We start from the raw sequence: 19,137 nt of genomic DNA, 5'->3' as shown, positions 1-19,137 counted from the left end.
CTGGAAAAGATTTTACAGAGTTGCAAGAAATCTCAGTGGGTTTGAGCACAACAAGCCCAAAAAGTGATTGCATGTACATTTGGGCGCACAGGTTTGGTGCATTAACATCAGCCAAAGAGACAAGCGACTCCCCCTCCAAGACTTTTTAGGCACCCAAACACCCTCCCACTTTGTCTGGGCTCTGGCTTTCATTTTCGTTAAAGGGACTATTTTACTGTTACGGTTTGGGGGTGGGGGGTAATTAATTAATATTTTTGGCTTTTGCAGGCATAGGTCAGTGACCCCGAGAGGCGGCGCGTGTGTCTGTGTGTGTGTGTGCATGTGTGACCCGTAGCCCCTCCTCCTCTGTCCACCCCCATTACCCTCTGCTTTCAGAGGCAAGGCTCTCATGCATAATGCAGAGAGAACAGGGAGGCTCTCATTAATAATTACTGCCGCCTTTGATGGATGGAGAAAATAACGAAGGGGGCTGTTAAAAATGGAGAAAGCAGGAGAGACGGTGGAGGCGGGAGGGGAAGAATTTGAGTCTTTTTTTTGGGGTGGTATTTGTTGCTGCTGTAGTTCTTTGAGGACTGAATGCTTATGGGGATGGATTTGGAGTTCGTATAATCAAAAGCGAGACTGATATTTTGGATGGTTTTAATATTTTGATTAGGGAGCAGCTACTCTTCTGATGGTGGATGGATCTCAGAAGATGAGATGAATCTTAATTGTGTCTGAAGCTCCTATTACCACTCAAGGGTGTTTGTCCCTTGACTTTTCTTCTGATAGGCCGTGTCGTCAGATATTTCTTTGTGATGAAAAGCCTTTGTTATTTTTACTTATTTTTTGGGAAACATGAGATATTAAATGTCTTCCCTGCTACTTTGAGAATTAATGCTGTTCAGCGATAAAAGAGCTTTAATCAAATTGCAGCAGTCAAACCAGCAGTTTGGTGATATATGATGGGCTTTTTCCCCCTCATTAATATTCATAATTTGTCCATACACGATTTCGCACATGCAAAAGCGAGTCTACATGTGTGTAAGTGTGTGGTTGGGATGGTCAGCGTCTCGAGTCAGCAGGGAAGGTCAGGGGCAACAGCAAAACTACAAGACCCCTGCCAGACAGCCAATCACAGTAAAGGCTCTGGTGGGCAGCCAATGGCAGAGTGACTTGGTGGCCTTTGATGGAGGGGCAACCATTAGCCTCGTCACTGAACAGCAGCGCTGTGGGCAAGATGGCCGACATCCAACACTGCAGAGATGGAGAGAAAGAGGGTGAGGGTAGAGATGGCTGCAGAGACATGAGGAGACAAATGCATTGGATGGCAGGAAAGCACATTAATTGAAATACAAGTATGTTTAGATCAGTCCATTGTTGGATGAGTTGAGTAAATAGAATGAAGATACAAGCAACCAAGATCAAAAAAATGCTCAGTTTACATATGATTGTTTTTGTACTTGACCGTTATTACTCAAAATAGAGTGCTGTTGCTTAAATACATCCATCTGTTGATTAAATACATTTAAAATTCTGATTCATTTATATTTTTTTGTGTTTTACTATAAAGTATTTTCAAAAAATGGACTACGAATCTTTCTACGCTTATGAACCAGCTTCCTTCAACACATCAATTCAGTGATGTCCCAGCTAATACTGGCAGGATACATCACATGGCTAACACACAATTGGCCAAACACAGTTAAGAGTTTCCAGTTGACCTAACTAGCATGCATTTGGATTGTGGTGAGCAGCTGAAGTACCCAGAGAAAACTGACCCTGGCACAACGTGCAGATTCTACCCAGAAAGGCCTACAGCCTGTCGATCAAGGCCATTTTTTTTCACTATCAGGCGACAGTGCAAACCACTTATTATCCAAAGCAGCAATCTTCCAAGAAAAAAATCAGGATCCAGTCTTTGAGCTAAGATGCACTAACGATATGGATTTAGAGATATTGCAACTAAATAATGTAATGACAGGTCTTCTTTGTCTGTGTGTGTGTGTGTGTGTGTGTGTGTGTGTGTGTGTGTGTGTGTGTGTGTGTGTGTGTGTGTGTGTGTGTGTGTGTGTGTGTGTGTGTGTGTGTGTGTGTGTGTGTGTGTGTGTGTGTGTGTGTTTAAAAGCAACACCTTTTCTACCATCTTTGTTCAATTTCAAGCCACAGGGGTCAACACAATTGACGTTCTCCTCTGCATCACAGTGATAAACAATTGCCCAGAGTTGCCCCTTAACAAGCCTGTCCTTTGATTTTGGTTAAAAAAAAAAAAAAAAAAAAGTACCCAGAGAGAATCCTTGCTAGTATAAGCAAAACATGAAAACTCAGAAAACCCAGAAAGGCCTATATCCTGAAGATGAATCTGGGTATTCGCACTGAGGTCATGCAGTGTGACATTGATCACGTCTCTTTTTTGTGTTGGGTTTTTTTTGTGTGTGTTTGTTTGTTTGTTTTTTTAATCAAGTTCACTGTGGTACTCCTGCTACAATAGCTGGGATATCACAGTTAAATTACTACGACGCTGGTTTTATTTGTGGCAGATTTTGAAAGCACTTCGTGTATTGCCCTGCTTTGTAAAGCTGATGATATATGTCTCGAATTCAACAGGGTTTTCTCCACAACACACTTGTTTAATCATATTTCAACCACACAAGCATTTAATTTTGTCGAAGAAATTCCCCGTGAGGCAAATTCTCTGAGGCAACAACATTAGTTATCATGAGTTTACTCGGCGCGTGCTGCAGAGCAGGCGATGTCTGCTTGTCTGCTGCGATTTGAATGAAGACCAGATGAATACTTATGGCCATTATGTTTGAACAGACTGTGTCGCAGATAGGTTGTGACACTATGATGCAAGGTAACATTTAATCTAAAGAGAACAAGATATGCAGATCACCGTGTCAGGGTGACATCTCGTCTGCACCGTTGGGGAAATTGTTATCCTCCCACAATATAAATAGAATATCAGGGGATGAGATGTCACAATGGGAGAAAGTTAAAGTATCAGAAATTTCAAACATAACTGTTATTTCATAAAATTACTTAGACATGAAGCTATACACGGTCAAACACATTATATCCATATGTTTAGGATGTTATGCTGGCTTCCTACAGATAAAGATGCATCTGAGAAATATTGTATTCCACTCTTCTGTACAGATATCCCAGGACTCAGACTACTATCCTCACCACACAAGGCTTTGATAATGTTTTTTTTCATAAACAATGAAAATATTTTGATAATGTGAAAGGTGTCACTATTTATGAAGACAGTTCTGTTCACATCCTTCAGCATTGTTTTGATTTCACAGCCTAAATCCTAAGGATCCTGATTTTTTTTCTCACCACTCTGGTCAGCTTCATTTCCAGCCGAGCATACGGTAGTTTTCAGCAAAGACAGCTCAGAATTAAAAAACAAAACCAAAAAAAAAAAAAAAAAAAAAGGTACACAACCTGCCAAGAACAGCCTGCCAAGTGCTAAAGTAACTATCTGAACATTTAGGGACTGGAAGGCTATAAATTCCCCTCAGGAATTGGTGGACAGTACAAAGAGAGCCGAATGTTCAAACTCCACTGTGTTAGATGGGCAAAAACTGAACTGTAAAAAAAAAATCCTAATCTTGCACCCCATCTGATGTATAAATAATCTGCTTGTCAACATGTTCCCGTATAACCTTTTATTAGGGGGTGGAAAATGCATCTTTTTTGTGTCTACAGCTTGTTTGATGCCCTGAAATGGCCAGCAAATTAATTGTACATTAAGGTAATTAAGTTTATTAAAAAAAAAGACGTCAAAGACGGACCGGTCAATAAGGCACGAAGCACTGCAGAGACAGAGAGAGGATTATGCATTTAAAATATAGCAAGGGTCTTTACCCATTCGTATTTTCAGTAGCGTTCACTGACCAGCAGCCAAAATGTGACCGAGTGAAACTGGGCCGCAAGGAAGAACAAAATCTGTTGTTTTAAATGAACTAAGCCGGTGTCACTGTCAGTGGGCTGAAAGGGATATCTGTGAAGACCTTACACACACACACACACACATACACACACAAGCCTGGTGGTAGCCTGTGGTGGCCAACAGTGGAGAAAGACTAGGATTTAAAAAGGTAGGTGAAGAACAGAATGACACTCTACACTAAAGAGAGGAAACGATTACCGAGTGAGAGAGAGACTGAGAGATAATAACAGAGGAGCCCGGCATTGACGTGTCCACGGGTGCCAGTGATGCTCAGGATTGTCGCCTTGGAAAAGCATGGAAGTGATGGCAGCTGTTTGGCCTCCTAATCAAGGTACACTAGTCTTGGGCCTCCTCCAAACAAACTGATGTAAAGCTGATGAAAATTTTGACAGTGCCACGGAGATGACAAGGAGGGAGGAAATGCACCCACCTCCATGTGCCCGTACACCTACTCACCACAGGCCTTCCTAATGAATGCCCGAATCCGCTGTGATCTTTGAATTCATTTGGCTTCATGAATTCAAGATGCTGGATGATGACATAATTGTGAAAACCTTTTACATGCAAATGGCATTGTGTCTGCTGTGATTGTGGTACTTACGGTTATTTGTGGGGTGTCTTATTTTCCTTTTGTCTGTGTGTTTTATGCAGGTATGAGGCAGCACAATGACAATGGTACTCAGTATCGCTCAGCCATTTACACATCCAACCCCACTCAGCAGCTGCTTGCACTGCAAAGTAAAGTGGCCTACCAGCAGGTATGATATCCCCACACACATTAGAAGGTTTGGTTATTATCTTTCGTCAAGCAGTGTGTTACACATGACCAGGGTGAGTATTGCTGGGATGGATGGTGGGGATGCATGCCCCCGCGCCCACCTTCTGGTCTATGTCTCATCCCTTCTGCTTCATTATTTTCAATGCAGAGGAGAATAAAAATGCTCTCCCTTGACTTTGTGATTGAAACTACTTCACCAGCAGGCTGGTTTTCCAGCACAACACACCTTTGCATTAGAACCAGCATTAACTTCTGCCTCACTTTGAGTAACAGTATGTTGTCTGTATGATCGAACAGCATGAACCGACCTTCACTACCCACTTGCATCAGTGAGCCTTGGCTGCCTGTGGCCTTACCAACTGTGGATGACTTTTGATAGATACTGACCTCTGCAGAGAGAGACCCTATACCCTACAACCGTATCAGTATTAGAGGTGATCTGACTCATTCTTCTCGCCATCAAAGTTTGGATCTTGTCAATCTTGCCTAAATCCTCACATGTCTCTATCTTCATTCTTTTCAAATATCAACTTTGAAGGTGAAATGTTCAGTTATACGTGCCTCTACATCTGTCAATGGTCATAGTCTTATGGCTAATCAGCAATCAGGAGTGAAGTGTTTATGATCCATATTTATAAAAAATTTGCAGATCACAATGATGCGTAACTTGAAATACTTTATTACAATTTCAGGTTTGCTTGATCTACATCAGAGAACATGTTACGCACTATATAGTCATATTTTAAGTTTTCACCTCGAAACCCAGGCTGTTGAACGAGTTGAGCCGAGTTTTTGAGAAGTTCCGTTTATTTGAATAACAAAAGCTTTGTGTGTGGAGTGGTGACCTCCTTTGCTCTTTAGTTAAGCAGATCCAGCTTTATTTAGAAGATTTCCACCTACATTCACTCAGGGAAACGTTCTTTATTAATCTGAGAGAGAAGAAGAGGGTCAATAGGTCATCCTAACTGATTTTCTAATGCTCTCCCATTCAATGGGACACGCGTCCATCTTTTGTTCTCTCAATCCATATGTCCGTCCGTCCATTCGTCCAGCCGTTGATCCCTGCATCACTTAGGCTTGTTCATCTCTTCCCCCCTGTGGACGGTATTCATGGGCGAGTCAGCAAGGGGTAGAGGGGAGCAAATTATGATCGTCATGGTTACTTGAGGCTCCTGGGGTCAGCAGTCATGGGCTTGCGGGGCTGTTACGTTGCTCTGGTAACAACCTCCCAACCTTGGCCTTGGGCTGAGGTCAGAGGTTGGAGAGGAGTGGCAGCTGGGAGTGAGAAGGCAGGGAGCTAGGGGGAGGAGAGCAGGAAAAGTGAAAGAGGCTGGCAATCAAATCAGAGAGCCAACACTGACAGGCTATCAACTGACGATGACCCCAGTCTTCAGTTGTCAACTGACCATGACCCCCCCTCACCCACGCGTGCAGGGACAGTGTTTGGAAAAAAACAACTTACTATTACTAAACTACTAATTCCACGGGATGATAACAAGAATATAATGTAACTTAACTTTGTATGAACATTCAATTAGTCATTAATGCAAATCGGCAAATCATTTAGCAGCAACTTCATGTATTCAGGGGTATAGACATGGTCAAGATGAACTGCTGAAGTTGAAACTGAGCATGCGAATGGGTAAGAAACATGATTAAAGTGAACATAGCATGTTTGTTGGTACCAGATGGGCTGATCTGAGTATTTCAGAAATGGCTGATCTACTGGGATATTCATGCATAGCCATCTCAGGGGTTTACAGAGATTTGTCCGGAAAAGAGAAAAATATCCAATGAGGGCATATTTCTGGGCCAAAACGCCTGAGGACAATAGCCAAACTTATTTGAGATGATAGAAACACAACAACAAGTTAATGAACAAACCTGGTACAACCAAGATATGCAGAAGTCCTCCTCTGACCATACAGAGATGGTGTACAGCAGCAGATGGCCACACCCAGTGCAACTCAACTAAGAACAGAAATTTGAGGCTACAGTTCACACAAACTCACCAAAAGTGGGACATTCGCACCATGGATGTATAGCTTCCTTGCCCCAGTATGATCGAGCTTTCCGTCACTATTACTTTCATCATGTCGACGTCAATGTCGACTTCATGTTATGCTTTACATTGCTTGGGTGCAGCTCCAATTATTATATCTTATCATGTAAAAAGCATCAGAAAGCATTTAACCAGAAATTGCTGGGTTGGACTTTGAAGTGGACACCGTGTAGTTCAAGCTCCATACAGGGGTCTCCTTCACCCATACCTTGAATATCACTGGTCTACCTGATTCTGAATATGAATATATATGACTTGTTAATCGTATGGTTTGAAACCCTATGACCATCAGCTGGTAAATGAACTGAGTGAAATCTGGTGCAGGGTTCACTGGGTTCATATTACAGCACCAAAATAAAAAGGGATTTTACATTGAGCATCATCTTTTTGTCACATTCATGCAGGGTAACGACTGAGAACGTTGATCCGTTCCACAGCAGACGCTCACAAAACACACACACATGCAAAACGTCTTGCTCCTTCCTCCCTGCGCCGTCTCTCCCCGCAGTGCTGCTGACACCATCGATCTGTCAAACATTTTAGTGGCACCCCAGTTTCATCAGAGGGCCACTGGGACGCATATCTTCTCAAAGCAGCTGACATGCTCTGAACCAAAATGGCAGCTTCCTGCCCTGAAATGGTTGCCTTGCCGCATTGATGCTGAGTCCCACGAACGACTTGCTTTAAAATGGCATCTCCGCGGAGGGATGGCTCTCTGCACGGGTCGGTCTACCACGTGAAATGGTGTGCGCTTTATCCTAAAAGGCCAAAGCTCAGTGAGCATCAGGAGAAGCGAACGCATGTTCAGGAGAATGACAAGAGACAGTGGGTGGAGGCGATCTAAGGCAACCAGAGATAAGACGGGCATCACGAAATCCAGATTCCACCCCTGCCAGCTCATGACTCGCACGCACTCGCATGTGCATACAGACACACACAGACATACATTTGGCACATGGAGGCACAGCCCAATGAATAATTAACCCATACGAAGAGTCTCTTCTGCAGGGCTTTCAGTTTCTTAACTTCAGCGTTGAGAGGGGGTTGAAGAGGGGGGGTGAGGCAGAAAAGCTTGTTTAAGCGCGAGAGCAGAAAGGGAGGGGGGGATGGAAAAGGGGAGAGGAGAAGGGGGTTCTCTATAATGAAATTTGAAATTTGCAGAACATCAAAGGCTTCTGTAGCCAAGCCGCTGTGGCAGCAGAGCAGAGAGGAGGAGTGCATCTCTTTCTCTGTCTCACTCTCTTGCTGTCTCCCCATCTCTCTTCCCCTTCTCTCTTTCTCTTCATCCCTCCCTCTCTGCTCAAATTTGTCTCCCCAGAGCTGGGTGTGGGGTGTGTGGGGGGGGGGGTTGAGCAGAGGGTGAGAGAGGAGGGATGGGAAGGGTTGATTAGGCTGAGAGTTGGGGGTGGGGGTGGCTTAGAGAAGGGTTAGGGGTTTGGAGAGAGAAATGGATGAACGGTGGTTCTCTATATATACGTGTGTGCGTGCGTGCGTGCGTATGAACAATAGGTTTTACCGAGCCAGCGTGTGTGTGCATGTGCGTATGTGTGCATGTGTGTAGGGCCTTGGAGGGGTGAGTGTGCCCTCTGATAAAGCATCCTAACTTAATGAGCTTGAAAAGGGGATGAAGGGGGGGGTGCACAGAGGTTTGGATGATGGCTGGAAAAAAGGGGGAGATCATATGGGGCTTGAAGTCCCGAGGAGAAGCCCAAGGGTTGGTAAAACAGGTCACGGCATCAGCAGGTTTCGTAATGGGGCTTCAAATCACACAAGCTCGTGTTTTTTTTTCTATTTTGGAAAGTCTTCAAAAAGTCAGATTCACTCGTCAGACTGTTTCCCAGCTCTCCGGTTTGTCTCGCCTTATCGCTGCGTCAATGCAATTTCTTTCAAAATCTTCGCCCCGTGCTAAACAGATCGGTTACGTCGCCATGAAGCCTCGGCATCTTTAGTGAATAAAATAAAAGGAAACTTGTATATTGTTCACAGATAACTTTTGTCGTTGCCGGAAGGTAGACGCCCATCCGCCAGGGAGGTTTTGTCGATTGCGCAGCAGCCGCAATGTTAAAAGGCGATCCCTTTTCCCAGGAATGCAAGACTGATGTTCGACATTTTCGGTCTTCAGACACTGCGCTACTCGAAAAGATAAATAAATAAATAAAAACCCAATGTAGGAGCGTGCGCCGCCTCGCTCCGAGAGTGAAGTGCGAGCATCCTCTCTCCCTCTCAAAATGTAGGAGTGTTGGCTTCCTTGCTCACAAAATGTAGGAGCGCTCGCTGAAGATTAGAGCCCAGCTAAAATGGATGCCCGACCCATGTTGAAAAAGAGAGAGATGAACAGAGCAGGGCAGGGGTGAAAAAAGACACAAAAAAAACCCACAACACTTGTCATCATCTGCGCAACGAGATTTTAAGTATGACGCTTTACATATATGGCATTTCGCATCACCTCCCGGGAACAAGAAACGTCATGTACTGCTCTTTCATTATTTTCTCTCTATTTCAAATGAATTATTTCTCACCGCCACACTCTGGTCTGCTTTTCATTCTATCAGCATCTCTGCAATCCCTCGTCCTTTATATCACTCCATCTCTCCACCGTCCTCATGCCCATCGCGCTATTTAACTGTTTTTCTCCTCCATCGTCTTTCCATCACTCCCACTCTACCTCGCTCCCCGAGGTCATTGAGGGCAAGCTCAGTGCCGGAGACCAGTCGATGAGTATCATGTCAGGCTATTTCATGTGTTTTCAGGCAGAGCCACAGTCGATCTATTACTGGCGTTTCACCACAAAGCAGCTTTGCTGTCTCCACTACTCAAAGTGTATTTACATTTTTAAGATGTTTTAAGGGCTTTTTTTTGGGGCTGCATGTTTCAGGTGTGCAACTGCAGTCTGACTGCACTTTACATCAATTATATATCTGATTGAGTGGTCAGAAAGACACAGGTTATTTTTTTATTTTTTTTGCCTTCACAATCTCATTTAAAGTTGCAGAAAGTATTTTTGCCACTACATTTCGGTGGGTAAAATGCTGTCACTCTTTCAACAGACAGTACTTATGATATCCCAATTACATAATTCTTGAGAGACCTTTCATAGTTAATACAGTTGTTTTATTTTCAAACACAATTTAAAATGAGTCTTAATACTTGTTTCCAAATTTCCAAATAATTATAATATCGGACTCTTTTTTTAAATATAATGTTGTGGCAATAATCATACAGTATCTACATGCTTATGAAAACGGTAAGAAATCTAAAAAGCTGTTAAAAAGCATGCAATAGAAATAGGTGGTAAGCTGTGATATCCATATAGCGGTAATTGTAGTGGACTTGGGGGTGATTACATAAATCATCGAATTGAGGTCATATCCCTCTTCAAATGTCTTCACCATGAGTCATCGGGTGTCACAAACTCTATGTCAGTGCGCCTCTTCCCCACCAAGCTGCAGCCGTGGGCCTTCCGACACAGAGAAACAAGACAGCGGGGTGAGGGAAAGGGACGGAGAGAGTACATGTTCCTCCTCCTCCTCCTACCTCCTCCAGCTCAGGCCCTCTCCCGGAGTGTCACGTCCTATTTGTGTCCCCGGGCCGCGACTCTGGCTACCGCGATGGCGCGAGGGGGCTCTCTCGCTTGGCTGCAAGCAGGGAGGACCCGGTTGCACGAAGCGATGGTCTGTGCTTACATTGGTGGTGGCTAGTGGGGGGGGGGTCAACAATGGAGGGAGAGAGTCAGACCAGAGGAGAAGGAAAAAGAGGGAGAGAGAGAGATGCACCCATTCAGCCATGTCTTTGACATGGGAGTCTTTCCGACAGGCGTGAAGAAAGGAAGGGCTGACTGGGCTGGGTGAGCTCAGCCCTGGACACACTCACAAACATGTTTTTGTCACTCTGGAGGACATCGCATTCACGCCCATTCACAATCTTTAAATTCAACCCAACTTTACCTTTGATCAATCCGTGCATCACCCGTAAACCCTCAGCCTAAACCAACAACTGCGACATACTTACTGGCGAAAGGCGTTTTGTCCCTAAATTCAAGAGCACAAACTACGGCTTTGTGACATGATGCCTCCTGACACCCGCGCTGAGCTGTTTCATGACCCTTTTCTTGCTTGGTCATAATCAAATATATAAGCCTTTTATTCCTCATTTGAACGCTCGCTCCAAAAGGCTGTTTTCATGTTTAGACTTTCCCATGTTTGCCATTTTTACCCTCCATATTCTTCCTTCCACTCCATTGCTGTTGCTGCTGTTGCTGCAGTAAGAGAGGCAGAGAGAGCGAGAGAGAGAGAGAGAGAGAGCAAAGCCACATAAGGTTATACACAGTGGCATGACGCCATGCATTCTGATTTATAGATCTAAAATGGCTGCCGTGTTGTGACTGCTGTAGAGGGCTGCTGGATGGCAAGCGAGGGAGTGGTGCTGGGGTGTCAAGGTGGAGATGCACGTTTGCTCGAGTCTCAGGCGTCTTCCTCGGACGCCGTGCGCTCTCTCCTCACATTGAGCGTCCCCTGCCACGGATGCTTCCATACCTCCGTGGTTTGGTGGTGATGACTGATTAATCAGGCCATGATGTGCAAAAGCTCTGCGCTTGTGTCGGATGGCTCGGCACAGCACTGGTGGATGTAGGCAGGAAAATGGGTACGCTCCAGCCAGACGGCTCACAGTTTGCACGCGAAAGGTAAATACGCGTGCGCTTGCTGAGGCGCCGGCGTTCTCCGCTGAGAGCTGCATTGTGCTGGCGTTTGCTTTGCGGACAGTCGGTCCTTCCTACGGGGAGATTAGAGCCCTCACAATGTAGCTGCAGCCACTGAGGACTAGAGGTCAGCTGCTGCCTCAGCCTCTCTGTGGGGCGCAGCGCTTTGATTTACTGACTCCACTGCATCACCTCCTGCACACTGTATATACACACTCAGCTAGTGCCACACTGCCTCCATGTGGACAGAAGCGCACACTACACTGACAGTCTCTTCAGTCTGTATTGGAGTGATGTCTTGGTTACAGGAAAAAAAAAAAAGGAAGTGAGCTGTTGTAACCAAGTCATCAATACCAACAAACAGTATAATGATGCCTTAGAAAGAAGTAGGGAAACTGTGACGTCTGCTTTATAGTTACAGGGTTTCTGAGTACATGAGATGTGTTTTCTACATATTCTTTATCAGAGATGCTCAGCTTTGATCATGGTGAGGGCCACAAAAGATTTCTTCTCCACCAAAGGGACAAATTATATTGGACTTTTTAACAATGATGAGAATTGGAGCGATTAAAGTAATGCAAAATGCCATAAAAGAAATGGTTGGTAAGTCAACCTAACTGACTCAAAATGCTGGCTTTTGATCATTTCTCAGTTGAAATGTGTTTAATTTGACAATATTTAAGGAGTGATTGAAATTATTATTGGACTCACATGTGGTTAATTGACCTTCCTGTTTGCGTTGCCACTTTTAGGAATGTCCCATTTTGGCGGCTTCCTTTCAGCATCGCTACGTGCGATCGACATGATCATTTTGGCACACGTTTTATACCAGATACCCTTCCTGGCTCAGGGAACAACAGTGGGATTCAAACCAGCGAACTTCCAATTACAAAGTTCCTTCCTTGACTTCTGGCCCCCCACGGTCCACTCCACATATTCTACATAGTTCCTTGTGACGATTTATTGCACAAACAGTAGATCACCTTTTTAAATTGACAGTCTTTAATCCCCTGATACCGCAGCTTCGCTGCGCATGTTGTAATTGTGTTTACTCTGTATGCTCTTAAATTGCATCCCTCTCCATGCAAATGCGTCTTTTTGCCTTTTCTGGCCTGTTACAAAATCCTCTCAGAATTTACAAACGACTTTGTCTGCCAGTGGCACAATTAAAGTGCAAACAAGATATGAATATCACAACGCTACACAGGGGCAAAATACCTGTTGTGTCATAAATAATGTTCCCAGGATTCAGCATCCTGGTGGCTGAAGGAAGGAAGGAAGGACTGAACAAGACGATTTGTTCTCATTGGGGGCACAAAAAAGCAACAAAACAAATGATGGCTCAAGGGCATTAAGACAAATTCAGAGGAAAGAATTATTCTGTTGATAAATGATTTCCCAAGCTTGTCCTGCGATTTCCCACAGTTAACATGCGTCTTTGCTGAACTCTAATAATCTTGGAGGTGAGTTTCATAAAGCCGAGGCGCTTCTTGTCTTCGACTCAGAAACCAACAAATAGAGGGAAACGTTAAAATACTTCAATTAAAAGGCTGATGAAAGATTCATTTCAATTTAGAGTCAAACACAGTTCATATTCAGTTTGATCCACGTTAGTGTGGTTTATTTTATTTTCTCTCTCTCTCTCTCTCTCTCTCTCTCTCTCTCTCTCTCTCTCTCTCTCTCTCCCACGAGTCACGAGTTGTTGAAGCTCAGATAAGATCAGGGCTTCGGTTCAGTTTGCGCAACAGATAAAAAGGTTGTCAAACATGTTTGCAACATCCCTTCAATGTGTATGTAGCTTGCATTGGTGTGGTTTTAATTTCCCGCAACAGGCAAATCTCTTGATTGATGAAGAATTCGTTTCAGCATTAGCGTTCAAGGAATAATTTAACATGGCAAAATTCCAATTTTTTGTCCAAATCAAATTCTCCAGAATACGTTTTTACTCCACAAACAAATGACCATCTATTTCACCAAATATTTGGTTTCCTGCTGACCTGTTTGGTCTGATTTAAGTTGCAGCCACCTAAAAGTAGGTTTTTTTTTTGTTTTTGTAATTCTACATGATTAAACCACCAATAATCAAGAAGAAAAAAAAAGTTTAAATTTAATGTTGGAAAAAACATAATTATCTCAAATGTCAGTAAAGAAGTTTTAGTTTTTTCTGACTGTGGTCCAGGTCATGTAACTGTGTCTTGACTGTGCACACTAGTTTATCATGTGTCAGCCTACAGATAGTGCTTGTTAAACTTAGTTCTTGATGTCCATACCATTTAATTGGTCCTTCATTTTTTTGGTCGTCGGTTAAAAAAAGACGCATTTCACCACACCCCAGCACTTGACCCCCGTCTTCATGGAGCCGTAAAAGAAATTGGTTTTGAAGCGCTTCACATCTGAAATATCTCATTTCTGTCCATATTTCTTATGCAACTGTAGCATGAATGGTTTTTGCACCGAGGCCTATTTTATGGTCTCGTTTCGACTCGTACCGATTAAACTGTTCTGAAAATCCATTTTAAATTAGTGAATTTATGGCTTCACTCTGCATTTCGTTTTATGATGACTTGTTGGCCAAAAAAAACAACAAGCTTGAAAAAACATGATTCTCCTCACTCCCAGATCTTTCTCTGAGGCCCACCCCACACTTCAAAAACCACTATTCTACATATTATTTGACAAATTGTTGATATAAAATTACAGGGTTGTAATTGTTCAGTTTTGGCTGTGCATTTCACAGCCTCGTTTTGAGCAACATTGGGTTTTACATTAGAAAGCATCTTATAATCCTCAAGTCTTTTGAGGACCTCTAATAAGTACATTCTCTGTTTTCCTCCTTTGAAAGCATATCCCAGCCGTCGCCATGATGATTTTCACATCATCATCCGGTCTCGCCTTCAATGAAGACGCACGCTATGCAATTTTCAAGGTTAATCACTTCAAGAAGAACAAAGTGTCTTCCGTCCCGAAGCCATATCCATGGCAGCGTCATGCCGAGACACAGGACGTATGCAGAAGCTGATAAGAACAGGTTGAGCCCGGGTTGACAACATCCAGCTTCTGTTTTAAGACGCTCGCTAAACCCACCTGACGCCCCCACAAAGAATAGCTCCTCAGTGCTGCAATTGTTCTGAAGCGCAAACACGCTACATGCAAGCTACTTGTTGCCCACAGACAGTCCCAGTTGCACCGCCGACTTGTTGTTTTGTGAGTTCTCAGGAGCGCTGATCTAGAGAGAACTGCGCACTTGTATTATTAGATCGAGAAAACCACTCAGCGCAGCAGGTCTAGCTTTGATTTAACCGTCTGTGTGTGTGTGTGTGTGTGTGTGTGTGTGTGTGTGTGTGTGTGTGTGTGTGTGTGTGTGTGTGTGTGTGTGTGTGTGTGTGTGTGTGTGTGTGTGTGTGTGTGTGTGTGTGTGTGTGTGTGTGTGTGTGTGTGTGTGTGTGTGTGTGTGCGCTTTTTAGTGCATTTGAAGGCTTCTCTCAAGGTGTTTAGAAAAGGGTAAGTGTGAAAGTGTCTTAAGGAGTTCTCAAAGAGAGCGGATACTCTTTGATGCTTTTGTCCCACAGAGAGAGCCACAGAGGCTTGCTGCGCTACAAAAAGAAAATGCTGCTCCTTTCTTCTGTCACTCAATCACCCTGCTTTCTAGTTGAGGAGCAGAAACTCTTTACTGTATTAGTGAGAGGTATTGGAAGTTCACTTTCAATACGCTGCAGAATAAAGCAGCCGTTCAAGGTGTGTGTTCATTTTGAGGAAGTTTGGGTAGTCGGAGAAATGTACGTCTCACCTGTGATGGTGGAGACGGCCTGTTGGATCAGAGTGCTGTGCACATCTATTTGAGGTGTGTGAAGTCTTTGTGGACTGCTGTTGGCGGCATGGTGAAGTAGTGGTTAGCTCTCTCACCTCACAGCGAGGATATCTAAAGTCCGAGCGCAGGCTTGGGGGGATTATTGATCGTTCAGTTAGGATGATGCACGTTAGCATCAACAGTCATTGCAACCGATAAAATACGTCTGCAGTCTGGGCTTCTGTGAGGCTCTTTTGGAGGCCTCAGGGTAAATTTCAAGACCGACGCTTGAGAACATGGGTGGGCTATATGAACAACGAGGACAGCTGTGGGGCTTGAGCCATAAATGGACATCAAATCTTGCGAATATTAATATAGCTCCGCTGAGAAAGCAGTGTCTTACATTGTTTTGATAAGCTACCACGCTTCAGTCTTGAAAATTCTTAATGTTTTGTTTGGTACATAAGGTTTTAGTAGAATTTAGTCAATTAATTTCATATTTTCCTGACAGTTGCAGTTTATTTTGCATCTTTTTCCCGTCGCCAACAAAAGTTGGATCAAAGGTTGTGTTTTTTCCGTGTTTACTTATTGGTTTGTATGTATGGATGCATGTCACCAGCTTTTTGCAACAACTGTTCAATGGAATTGCATTACATTTTCAGGGATGATTTGTCTTTATCCATGGATGATTCAATACATTTTGAGAATGGTTGGGTCGAAGGTCACAGAAAAGTCAAAAACATATTTTGTCATAATGTAGTCAGTTTTATTCCGATCGACGTTAAACCAATGCCAAAATGTTCAGTTTTCAATTTCCTATCTGATATGCCACATGATAGTGACGTCATTACCCTGGTTAGGGGTCAAAGGTCAGGGGAGGGTCACAAGGAAATTGTAAAATATGTGTACACATTTTTCCAGTGTTGCTGCAGCCGCATTCTATTGTCATATAATGACATCTCGTAGTCCAAGATTGTACATACCAGCAAATTTTTATATGTAAGTCACTTCTTAATATATTGTGTGACCAGCCGAACAAAGAGAACTTAAATGTTCATGTCATGAAATACATAGAAATACATTCACCAACAAACCTTCTATTTAATATTTTCTTTACTGCAAACCCCCAAGTGTGCGGGGCAGGGATTGTACACTCTGCTAGCTGATATTCCAAGTATTTACTTTAAACAAAACCCAAAGCATTGCCAGCCGAAAGGCCACATGTGGCCCGCAGGCAGTATCATGTTGGAGTCTGCTGTTGAAGCTTTTTTATCATTGCACAGAAAGATACAGTGAAGCGACAACCTCTTGTCGCTGCTACAGCTGCAGACATCCAGCACTATCATGAACAGCAGCCAGGAAATTGACGTTTTGATGCAGTTTCACATGATGTAAATCAAAAGGACTTCAAACACACATGAATTACATTAAGATAAGCTAACTCAGGGGTGTCAACTTAGTTTTTTTTCAAGGGCTATATACAGCCCAGTGTGATCTCTGTATTTTTCTCGATAAATAATAACGCCTTTAAATATTTCTGCCCAGTGCATTCATACATTTCATTTCTGGGTCTCAGTGTTGCCTTGGCAAATTAGGGAAACATACTTTTATAGCTGGAGTCTAGAAATGTGTCGGTTTGTTTGTCATGTGTAAAAAGTCCATTTGGCTGCTCATTTTCACAGACGTTGCCACAGCAAGTCGTTTTGACTTCCACCATAGATTTGGCCTGTTATTACACCAGATGATCATCCTCACCAGGAATGGATCCAGGGTTACCCACATTCGAGAACAAGATGTAACCCAATGTTCCCGTGTTTATGCCTTGGAACAACCATTAGCGGGGGTGCTCCTGTAATTGCAGAGAAAGAAGAATTAAAAGGAACTTCTTAGGAATGTACTCACATCTGTGTATGACACATGAAAGCACAGTCAAGTCTACAAATGATTTACCAGTGAGGGCATTGAGAGAAGCCAGCGAAGGTACCCCAGAACTCTTAAGATCTGGTAGAGTTTAGCAAAGTCTTGGCTTCTTTGCTCTCCATTTTGCCACCATGAGCCCATGATGACCAAGATGTGGAAGTGGATGGATTGCACTTTGGGTTTAACCGTCATGACTCGTGTTTGTATTTTCTCACCAGGAGCTGGATAAACAAAACTATGGCCCCATCACAACTGAGATCCTGGAGAATCAGCAGTTGTACTACGCTGAGGACTACCACCAGCAGTACTTGAAGAAGGTACCAAAGGGCTACTGTGGCCTTAAAGGCACGGGTGTTTTCTGCGCCATGGGGGCCAAGTAGGATGAGTTTTGAGGGCTCGGTGATTTGGGGGGGGGGAAAAATACAGACAATGGTGTTTAATAACAGTCATGTCATTGTTAACTATTACTCGTGTTTTTTAATTGTATTTCTTTCGTAGTTGCATGAATGTATTTCTCGTGTAACTGTCTGTAATTGAAACAATAAGCCTAAAATTATATGTTCAAAGCCTTAGTAATGAAGTAAACAGATAGCATATAGAAAGGTGTGTTTCCATACACACACACTTATTGATTTGCATTACTTACATTTTTTAAGTCAGAGAAAATGTGGTTAATTCCATGGACTAATATGAAAAACCATTTGAAAGATTACCATGTTCAATCTGTTTTTCTCTGAAAAGTGATTTAAAATGTGTTTGATGTTATTTCTGTAACCATTTGCATACATGTGCATAGAGTCAGTTTCTTGAAAAAGAAATGTCAAATATAAATTGTTTATGTACACAAATCTGGGCAAACATTTGATTTATATAGAAATGATCATAAAAAAAAATATATAGAAACTGATATTTTTGTAAGTACAGGTTGAATAAGGTGAACTCTAAATGTATTAATTTGTCAATTAGGCTACAGTAACAAGCTGATGCCACAAGATGGCGACATTTCTTAACAGTTAAGCTCTTGCATTTTTTTTAACAGCAAATAATTAATGTAGAAACTAATTTTCACACTCGTGGTGAATCTAAAAAAACAGAACTAAACGAATAACTGAATCTAAAGCATTCTACTTCCCACTTGAATTATGTCTGATTCATTCATAAACTACTGTGACATGGCTTTTTTATTTTTATTTTTTTTATTTTAATCAAACTGTAATGCAATCAGAAGCAGATAAGTAGCTACATGCAGTAATATTATATTTTTCTGTATAACTGCCTTTGATTTGCTAATGTTTCAATTTGGAAATAATAAAATCCGTCCTCTCCGACTTCTTCTTTACTTGTTTATGCGTCAGTGTGTGATTAAGCATGAATGTGTTTTCCCCATGAATCTGTAAACACAGATAATTTTACTATGAGACACTGCTGATATATATTTTTTTCCCCTTTTCTGCCCCAGTTGAGATGACATGCCGCATGGTTATGGGACTAATGACGATGACTCACTTTCAAGTCCCACTCATCTGGATCGCACAATGACATACTTGAGGCACTCGTGTGCAATATGATACACAGTTTGCTTAAACCCTCACTCCAATTCCTGCAAGCCTGTAATTATAAATGAAAGTTCTATTATGAATCTATAATCACATATACCAAAGAGAGCAGAACAATTACATAAGCCTGGTGTGCCTTACATTTTACCATTCGACGCTTGAAAGCCTCTTTAAAAATGAAAATCACACTCATGGTTATACTCCAAAATACAGAGATGATATCAAGAAAGAACTTTTTGGTCGACCGCAGCAGTGTGATTCACCCCGCTCTTGTTTTTTTTCCCCTCCCTCTCTTCTATCTTTCTTTCTCTGTCTGTGTGTGTGTGTGTGTGTGTGTGTGTGTGTATGTGTCACATCCTGACACCTGTGTGTAGGTGTGGACCAGGGCACAGGTGCAG

At 42.8% G+C, this 19,137-nt stretch overlaps 1 protein-coding gene across 2 annotated transcripts in view; it reads left to right on the top strand.

The window, feature by feature from the left end:
* msrab (methionine sulfoxide reductase Ab) overlaps window positions 1–18,417 on the top strand; it is a 37,856-nt gene extending 19,439 nt beyond the window's left edge. For both annotated transcript variants that reach the window (XM_080512545.1, XM_080512546.1), the window contains exons 5-6: window positions 4,592–4,698; window positions 17,402–18,417. In XM_080512545.1, coding sequence (XP_080368671.1) covers window positions 4,592–4,698; window positions 17,402–17,563 — 269 coding nt within the window. In that variant the 3' untranslated portion in view covers window positions 17,564–18,417. The remainder of the gene's footprint in view (window positions 1–4,591; window positions 4,699–17,401) is intronic.
* The last annotated feature ends 720 nt before the right edge of the window (window positions 18,418–19,137 follow it).

The sequence above is a fragment of the Blennius ocellaris genome, assembly GCF_963422515.1.
Source record: "Blennius ocellaris genome assembly, chromosome: 17".
Taxonomy (NCBI): domain Eukaryota; kingdom Metazoa; phylum Chordata; class Actinopteri; order Blenniiformes; family Blenniidae; genus Blennius; species Blennius ocellaris.
This window is presented reverse-complemented; position numbering and strand designations above follow the sequence as displayed.